The sequence below is a fragment of the Palaemon carinicauda genome, chromosome 19 (genome assembly GCF_036898095.1).
Source record: "Palaemon carinicauda isolate YSFRI2023 chromosome 19, ASM3689809v2, whole genome shotgun sequence".
NCBI classification, from domain to species: domain Eukaryota; kingdom Metazoa; phylum Arthropoda; class Malacostraca; order Decapoda; family Palaemonidae; genus Palaemon; species Palaemon carinicauda.
In genome coordinates, this window is record NC_090743.1 from 17,764,351 (window position 1) to 17,774,350 (window position 10,000).

A 10,000-nucleotide genomic window follows, 5' to 3' on the forward strand; every position below is an offset into this window, starting at 1 on the left:
GTGGAGCTACTCTTCTAACTCTGACCAGAGGTCTGAAGTCATGTAGTGCAGCACGTGGTCGCCCCACCATTTTTTGAAGCATCTGAGAACAGCATCAAATCTGGGGAAAGGACGAGAAGACCCATTCCCTTTCGTAGGTTCTCGTCTGACACCCACCATTCGAGGACCGTCTGTTCCTCTGATACCATAGGGATCAGGATGTACGGGGATATCGAAGGCCTGATTCCACCCGGGCTTAAATCGCCACTGGAGAGATCGAATTCTGAGACGACCGTTGGGAGCTACACGGGCCCACGTCTGAGCTGGAAATTCTTCTCGTCTGAGAAAGGGTCTTGCGACCTTTCTCAGCCTCATTATCCTGTCGTCTGATGGGAAGACTTTGTGGAGATTGGTGTCTTATATCATACCTAGGTATACCAGTCTCTGCATAGGAAGCAGGGAGGACTTCTTGAGGTTCACTATGATCCCCAGATCTTGGCAAAACCTCAGAAGTTTGTCTCGGTGTTGAAGAAAGGTTGACACTGAGTCCACTAGGATTAGCCAGTCGTCCAGATAATGAAGAAGACGGATGCCAATCCTGTGTGCCCAAGATGGCACTAGGGTGAACACTCTGGTAAAGACTTGAGGTGCTGTGGAAATACCGAAGCACAGCACCTTGAACTGGTATTTTCTGTTGTCTCAGCTGAATCTTAAGTACTTCCTTAAAGACGGATGGATTGGGATCTGGAAGTACGCGTCCTTTAGGTCCAGTGTGTACATGAAGTCCCTTGGTCTTACCGTGTCTGCCGTCTCCATGCCGAATGAAGTTTGCTTGACAAACTTTTTTACAGCGGAGAGGTTGATGACGGGTCTCCAGCCTCCAGATGCCTTTTTCATTAGACAGAGTCGACTGAAGAAGCATGGAGACTTGTCGATGACCTCCTGTAGAGCACCCTTCTTCAACAGGGTCTGGACCTCTGCCCGGAGGGCTAGCCCCTTTGCCGATCCCATTGCAAAGGAGTCTATTGACACTGGATTCCTGATCAAGGGAGGGAGAGATGTTGTGAACGGGATGTGACACCCTGAGCGAATCAAAGCGATTGTCTAGGGTTCAGCTCCGAGTTGCTTTCACCTGTCCCAGCAACTTTGTAGGCATCCCCCCACTGATGGACAAGCGGGGGGGAATGCCATTGCTAGCATTTGCAGCCTTGGCAGCTCCTCCTGGGAAATTTTCCTCCCCTGAAGGGCTTATTGCCTTTCCCGTCTTTGGTCTGAAAGGGCTTTTTAGAAACCACTGTCTTGTTTGTAGTGGTCTTAGCTGGACAGGACTGCTGAGAAGCTGGTGGTTTATAGGGCTTGGATGTCAAAGCCATATGGAGGAGAGAATCCTGATGAGACTTCCTCCATCTCTCAACAGCATGTTCCATGTCCTTTAGCTCAAAAAGAGATGATCCCTCTAGAGAGGAGTTCCTGAGCCTAGCGATCTCGGCATTCAGGACCTGCTGATGGAACCTCTCAGGCACAGCATTTGGACGTTTCAGGATGGTGTTCGCCCATCAGTTCGAGACTTCATGGTACTTAGTTTCCCCCTCGAAGGATGAATAGGAATGGGGGAAACACAGTCGGCAGCAACAGCTTGAGAGTTTTTAGGTGCAACGGTGTCAGCAGTGGCCATAAAAGACGCCTCAGACACCACTACGTTGACGCACGACAGAGGATCCACCTCCAAAGTTGACAAAGGCTGCACAATAGCACCACGAATGATGAATTGCAGTAAGGAGTCCTTGGAGACTAGGCTCGAAAGCCCTAACGACGACTCAACCTGTAAAAAGAGAGACAGAGAAAAGGCCTCACCCGGGGGGAGAGGTAGGGCCGCTTCGCTAGAGGAAGCAACACCATCTCTCGAGGACCCGGGTTGGCCATAAATTAAAGAGTCTATCCTACTACTCGACAGTCTCCTAGAAGAGACCAAACGAGCAGGAGATTCGGAGAAAGGTCAGGAAGCGGAAGAAGAGGCCTTGGGTTTTTCCCTTTTCGAAGAAATCTTCGAAGGAGAAATATCCCGCTTTGACTTCTTTTTCCACCGACGTCCAAACCTTTCCCACTGGGAGGCAGACCACTCCCTACACTCATTAGACCTGTTATCACTATCACACCGTTGACCTCTGCGGGCGGGTCAAAGGGTATGGCGATTGGTGTCCATGGCTGACATGAAGGTTCTGCAAGGACAGACTTCAAGTCCTGGGCAAGTACGCATGGTTGGCAGAAGTTAACACACACACTAATCAAAGAGAAAACACAAACAAAAGCAATTAGGGAAGAACAGCAACGACCGTTCACCGTCCGAACCAAAAGCAAAGTGAGCTAAATCCCAAGTGTGTGAGCGGGAGTGGTAGCAAGTTACCCCTTTGCTAACTAGCGGAATGGGCAGTTAACCCTCGCTAAAATTTTAATGGCTTGTCCTTTCAGCTTCGCTAAAAGTAATAACCCTTAATAAATAGCATAGGTTTGTATTCCAGTTACGGCACAAAGTTACAGATATTCAGAGCAGCCTATTTTGTAAATGATTGTTACATGATTCAATGGACATTTTCAAAGTTCAATGTCTGAATATTAGTGGATAAAACTTCCACTGTTTTTATAGCTAACTAATGTACCTACTGTAATTGATCTTCTCATGAAAGGAAACAAAGGGGCACAATGATTCTAAATTGGAAAGCTGGAATATAAAATTGTTTCAGAACTACTGTATATGTGGTTCAACAGAACCGTACAATATACAGAACCGTACAGTATGTACAATAGGCATCTTTTGCCAAAAGATTGATTTTTAAAGGATTCTAGAAGGTACAGACTCCGTACTAAACAAAATATGCTTTACTTACTTTGGTGCTTTTACCACATATTCCTGAATGCTTCCCTGAAAAGACAAAAAAATTTATTAGAATCTCAGAAACACATGAAACATGACAATATCGTAATAAGTATTTAGTAGATGTAAGAATCTCTGGGGGAAACCCGAATGAATGTTTCCATCAGGCACAGGATAGAGAAGAGTGGAGAATCCTATCACGAGCGGTCATGGATCAAAATGTGGCCTAAGTACCACCGGTGTGAGTGAGTGAGTAGAAATGAAAAAAGAAAATGAATGTTCTCAGGAAATACTTCACTTTATATAATCTATAGTTAGGTGTCGGTAGTTACTGGTAGATGATTTGTTCATATATGAATACAAATTCTTGTACTTGAATAAGAGAATCATCCTTAGGAGGAAGCTCCTGTTACCAAGGTCACTGGTTTAAAATCACGGGATGTCAGAACACTTGGCACTATAAAAGTGCGGAGTGTTGACTCCTCTCCACTTTCTATCAACATCGGAAAAGGTTTTCATATGATAAGCTAGGTTTCTATTGACAAACAGATGGTCACGGAGGAACCTCTATCCTAATTATTATTATTACTAGCCAAGCTACAACTCTAGTTGGAAAAGCAAGATGCTATAAGCCCTAGGGCTCCAACAGGGAAAAACAATTCCATCCTGTTCGTAATACTAGGCAGGCAGTTAATTCTAATAGCCAGGCCTTTTCCATCATGAGGCTCGATACTACACAGTATTCTAGAAGTTTTATTCCAGCTGTTACCAAGTTGTGGAATGATCTTCCTAATCGGGTGGTTGAATCAGTTGAACTTCAAATGTTCAAAATTGTAGCAAATGTTTTCATGTTGAACATGCTGACATAAGTGTTTTTACAGCTTATATATGACATATGTTTTAACATTATTACTGTTTTAAGAATGACTTATTGTTAATTTGTTCTCATCATTTATTTATTTTCTTATTTCCTTTCCTCACTGGGCTTTTTTCCCTATTGGAGCCCTTGGGATTATAGCATCTTGCTTTTCCAACTAGGGTTGTAGCTTGGCTAGTAATAATAATACTAATAATAATAACACTACTCAATGTGGCCATTTCTTTACATACAAAACACCAAAATAGACTTGTAGAAGATGTAGTAAGCAGTAACATGGTATACGATCTAAAGAATAAGTTAGAGAAGATCATAAGAACTCTCTAAATGCTTAACCAAATTGCTCTACTGTACCAAAGAGCAAATGGAGAATCCGCAGATGGACTAAAAATCTGAGACATCCAAAACCCTTATCACTCCTGGTAACATACACACACACACTCTCTCTCTGTATGTATGTATATATGTGCGCGTGCGCAGGAAAAATCAAATTATTTCATCGGACAATACAAATTCCCAGAATTCAAGCATTTCAAAAAAGGTGAAGGGGTAATGCTTTATGTTAAAAATCACTTAAACCCCATAGAAATGAAATTAGAAGTGACAGGTGCAAATATCAACGCCATGGGAAAAAATATGTCCATACTAGTAATATGCAACCCACCACATCAAACACAAGAACAGGATGAAGAGCTGTATAGACAACTTGGAAAAGAAGTTAACACACACTCTCTCTCTCTCTCTCTCTCTCTCTCTCTCTCTCTCTCTTTCTCTCTCTCACACACAAATGAAATCTTTGCTTCTTTGCAGAGTTTCTAGTGAATACTCACTGACAAAGCCGTAATAAAGAATTTCCTAAGCGTTACAATCAAGCACCACAGCTAAAAACTATAAAATATCGTGCATAGGCAACATGAATGAAACTCTGGTTAATATTATGAGATTCAACAGTACAAGTAAATAAAGTATGAGAGAAGTATTTCAAATAAAATTATTGGAATTAGTATGCTAATTGGAAAATGATAGATCAAGTAATATTTTTTTTTTTTTTTTTTAGTAAATATGAAATATCTTTCGGTAGCACGCCTTATAATGAGGGAGTTATTTGATCTGAAAATTGAGGATGACGACGGGCTATGCAGGGATGATCAGCAGATTTGAATGTAAACAATGCAAAAGATTATATTTTGCTTTATTTCTAATTATAAATAGAATGCTGAAATGTGAATATTACATGCATTATTATTGGATACAGTTAAGTGAAACATCCGTTTATCTAAATCCAGTTTATTTCAAATATAGCTGTAATTGTTTACCACAGCAAATGGATATACACTGGACACAGAGTTGGTGGCACGAAGCTCTCCCTTTACTTGTTTACTTGTTTTGGGTTTAAATCCAACCCTCCACTGAAGTCGAGTGAACTACTTCTCTGGCGGGTCCATATTAATCATCTAACGAAACATTTTCATTGTAACTTATACAATTCTTTGATTGTAGCATCTTCCAAATCATATGATCTTGTGAAAAGTAATGTCTTTAGTTTCTTCTTAAATTCAATTGCTCTCAGTGTAAAGGAGCGTGGGCTATTTGAAATCATCGGGTAGCATGAATTTCATCGGGATTATGAGAATTCTAATTTGATAGGTATAGCGTTGTTCTCATGCGCAAAAAACTGAAGCCGCAAAGCAAGACCTGGCGATGAACAAGGACCGACTGTACTGTAATTTTGGGAGCCACATGTCATGTACCGTACAGTATATTTGAAAAATTGTATGCATCCATCTGGGCTACTGATAAAAGCCAAATGCTAGATCCACCTACTTCAAATTGAAAGTTCTTTGATAATTGTTTAATAAGAACATTTTTATTTATTGGAATCATTCCAAACAAGTGACCAATTGCCTTTTAGAAGGAATAAGAGGTGTTTCTATTTAAATTGGCATTTCGAATTCTGGATAATACTAATCAACAGATAAACATACTTTTCAGGTTATTTAAAGACGGGTTAAACAAATAAACACGTCTTAAAAACCGAGTTTCCAAAAGGAAGAGGGTGGAGAAGTGACCTGGCATAGTGTATGCTAAGGACAAAGTATGAGAGGTGGTCGCATGCAGGTCATAACCAATTCCTGGTAAGCAAGGATATGATTCCTAGATTAGGTTACGTGAGAGAACGTTAGGTCACATCCTTGTGTAGGGTTCCCTTTAAAAATATGGTTTTTCAGTCATAAGGTCTTTAATTCTAAGATGTCAGTAATTTGAAATATACAAGTTTCTGCAAATATTTTCATAAAAAGCATTAAAATTATCGGAGTCTTTGTGTATCAGCGGCCAGTTCCTCTTGTTTGCATAGAAAATAAGAATTTTCTTCCTAGTTTATAATCATTCATAAGACATTTTTCTGCATAACCTCTAGACAAGAAAACCACCTAACTTAAACTTCCCCCCTAACCTAACCTACAAGCAGTGTCCTCACCTACTTACCTAACAAGGGCCCCGTTAGACTGCCGTATTCTTAGCCGGTGTGACGGTTTGAACGATCCCCCGGTCTCAGAATTCTCCTTGATACTGTATAACGGTTCTTTTCCGCCAATTGCTCGCTTCGCTCGCATGAAAATAAAACATCAAGCTCGTATGTACTGGCAAGCGGTAATGTTGAGCTGCGCACGCTAACATTACAGGAAAATAAAACATCAACCTGGTATGCACTGGCAAACGGTAATGTTCGCGCATGCGCAGATTATCAAAGAGAATTCTGAGACCAGGGGATCGTTCAGACCATCACACCGGCCGTCATCATACACACAGATGGCCGCTAACATACATACTCCCCAAATTGTCTATAAATACACCAAAATATCTTTTAATTTTCATCATTTATGATATTGTACTATACTATAATTTTACTCGACAAACATAGTAATAATAATTATAAAGATAATAAAAATAAAAATGATAATAAAAAAACTAATGATGAAAACGATAATAATGATAATAATAATGGTAACGATAATAATAATGGTAACGATAATAATAATAATAACGATAATAATAATAATAATGATAATAATAATAATAATAACAAACTACCTTCCAAAGCCTACAGGTAAGCCTAAAGTCACGTTAGAGGCTTTACTCGAAAGTAACTCTGTTAGGCCTAAGCTAGGTAAGTAATGTGCTATCAAAGTGCCCATCGAACGATTAGTACAGACTATTGGTTATATCCTTATCAAGTTCCATAGGCTATAACTTTATTCAATGGCGCGCTCTCGTATCTTAAGGTTTAAGATTAACTTCCCGTTTACCATTGGTCAAACGCGCAAGAGTATGTACCTGTCAATCTTTATATAATTAGCATTTATACATTGGCGACAAATTAAACATAACCAATACTAGAAGTTCTCTTACTTTTTCTTTTCGTTCCATTGCGGATAAGATAAACACAAGACCAGCGGCTGTCACTCAGTCACCTTAAAATTTGCTGCAACTTGGACAAGACTAAGTATCTTCTTCTTCTAGCATGAGGACCTAAATACTAACGTTGTCGTTGACTCAGGAGTCGGGTTGTAGATTTTAATAGCGTATATGTGGATTTTACAGATGTGTGATTAAATTAAGACAGAAACAAGGAGTAGTTTTCAACTGGAACTTTTAGAAAATAAATATTTTGATAAAAGATTAAGAAATACAAACTACACAGAAAGGAAACGGAAACTTAAGAAGCCGTTAAAGAGGCATAAATCCTACGCAGTCTATAACTAATAAAAGTCACATAATAGGTTGCCAAAACTGATGATAGCAGGGTGTTATCGTATCTGATTTCAAGATAGAATGGGATAAAAGTAAAGATTGAGAATCTCATTACCGTATTAATTCATTTAAGGCACAGATAATATAAGCTTTATAAAAATAATAAGCTTAGAAGCTTTGCACCTATCTACAAAGTGATAGAGTGCCCGCAAACTTATTTTGCGGAGTGGGCAATAAGGAACCAGGAACCATAATACCAGATATAATAACCTGAATTATATTGCAATATATTAATTAATTTTAGACTAAGTACAATTAAAAGCTATCATCATGATAGTAGGACTTACGAAGACAATATACATGTGCTACAGTAATACATTTTATTGGATCGCCATTCACAATATGCTTGGCCACGACTACATTTTAACGGCACTTTCAACATGTTTGATAATGTTTGCAATATACCGGCTCTCCTTCCCGATGTGTTTGTTAATTATCTTTATTACTATTACTAACCAAGCTACAACCCTAGTTGAAAATGCAGAATAACTCAAGCCTAAGAGCTTAAACAGGGAAAGCATCAAAGTGAAGAAAGGAAATGGCAAATAAACTATACCTGAGTAATGAAAGAGTAAAAAAAATACTAGAAAATAAGTAACAATGTTAAAATAAATCTCATTTAAACTATGAAATATGATATAAGTCAATCTGTTCCAATAAAATCATTGACCAAAAGTTTGATCTGAAGTTTCATCGATTCAACCAGTAGATTAGGGAGATCATTCCACAATCTGGTCGCAGCTGAAATGAAACTTCTAGCATACGGTGTAATATTGTGGCTTATAATAGAGACGGTAAGACTTATTGAATTAACTGCATACCTAGTACTAAGAGGATGGTACAGTCTAGGAAGGTCTGAATGCAAAGAATGGACGGAATTATGAAAATTCTTATCAACGTGCGCAACGAACTAATTGAACGACGGTGCTAGTGATTAGTATCCAAATCAGGGATAAGAAAATTAATAGACTGCAAGTTTCTATGTAACAAATTAAGAAGAGATTTAGCAGTTGAAGACCAGACAGGAGAACAATATTTGAAACAAGGTAGAATGAGACAGTTAAATATTTCTTCAAAATAGACTGATTATAAAAATCTTTAAAGATTTTTTCAATAAGTCAGTTTTTTGTGCAATTGAAGAAGTAACCGAAATGCGCTTCTCAAAGTAAATTTGCTGCCAACAGTCACACCTGAAATTTTAAATGATGTGTATATGGTTAAAGAGGAGCCACCATTCTTGACTTAATTACAATCACCCTTTTCGTTTTGTGAACATTCATCTTCACGCCCAATAATTTGTACTATTCACTAATTCTAGTTAGATCTCTATCAAGGGACTCAGCAATCACAGGTCTATGTTCTGGAGATGGAATGGAGGCAAAGAGAGTAGCATTATCTGCATATATGGAACGAGCTTGTTGACTAAGATCAACCTCATATATTGCGTATATACTGTAGTATGGAAAGTAATGGGCCAAGAACACTTACCCTGAGGGGTACTAGATATTACATTCCTATAGTTACTATGGTGCGCATAAGCATCCATTCCCTGTAATTTATAAGGACCTCATGACTAACACGGTCAAAGACAGGCTGACATGAGTTTTGTTATTGTTTATATATGTCATATCTGTTTTTGACGTTGTTAATAGTTTATATAGGACATATCTGTTTTGACACTGTTACTGTTTTTAGAATGATATATTGTTAATTTATTCTCATCATTTATTTATTTCCTTATTTCCTTTCCTCACTGGGCTATTTTTCCCTATTGGAGCCCTTGGGCTTATAGCATCCTGCTTTTCCAACTAGGGTTGTAGCTTGGTTAGTAATAATAATAATAATAATAATAATAATAATAATAATAATAATAATAATAATAATAATAAAACCAAGGCTAATCATACGAATTCTCTGACCACAATCAAGGGATTCCTGTTAAGATAAATAAGCAACATACATATTATGAAATATTTGTGTCAACCAGCTAAACATTAGGAACGAAAATGTAAGGTTGTTAGAATTAAATGCATACCTTTCTCTGTGTAATGGATGGTATATGGGAAGATCTGCATGCAAAAGATGTTCATAATTATGAGAAATATTTTACAGCATACACAAAGAGCTAATTGAATGATTGAATCAGAGATTAATATCTATATATTATAAGTCAATTATTAAAGAACAGCCAGAACATTTAATACATAACAGAAAAGATTAATTTGGACAATTATTCAGGTTTGACAGGACTCCAAAAATCACGAAAGACTTTCTTGATACAGCAAATATTTGTGTAATTGAAGAGGAGACAGACCGGTTATGTTTTCACAAGCAAATCTCCATTTGAGGTTCACACATACAATTATTTCTTGTCGTACAATTTTACTGTTTAAATAGGATAAATTTTTAGTAAAAGTTGAAAATTATCAGAATTTAGATAAACACAGTAGAAAACGTCA

General features: G+C 38.0%; 1 protein-coding gene across 2 annotated transcripts in view; it reads right to left on the minus strand.

The window, feature by feature from the left end:
• TfIIFalpha (transcription factor IIFalpha) overlaps positions 1-7,261 on the minus strand; it is a 59,916-nt gene extending 52,655 nt beyond the window's left edge. For both annotated transcript variants that reach the window (XM_068393243.1, XM_068393242.1), the window contains exons 1-2: positions 7,140-7,261; positions 2,865-2,899 (exon numbers count right to left, since the gene is read on the minus strand). In XM_068393243.1, coding sequence (XP_068249344.1) covers positions 2,865-2,899; positions 7,140-7,157 — 53 coding nt within the window. In that variant the 5' untranslated portion in view covers positions 7,158-7,261. The remainder of the gene's footprint in view (positions 1-2,864; positions 2,900-7,139) is intronic.
• Between the last annotated feature and the right edge of the window lie 2,739 nt (positions 7,262-10,000).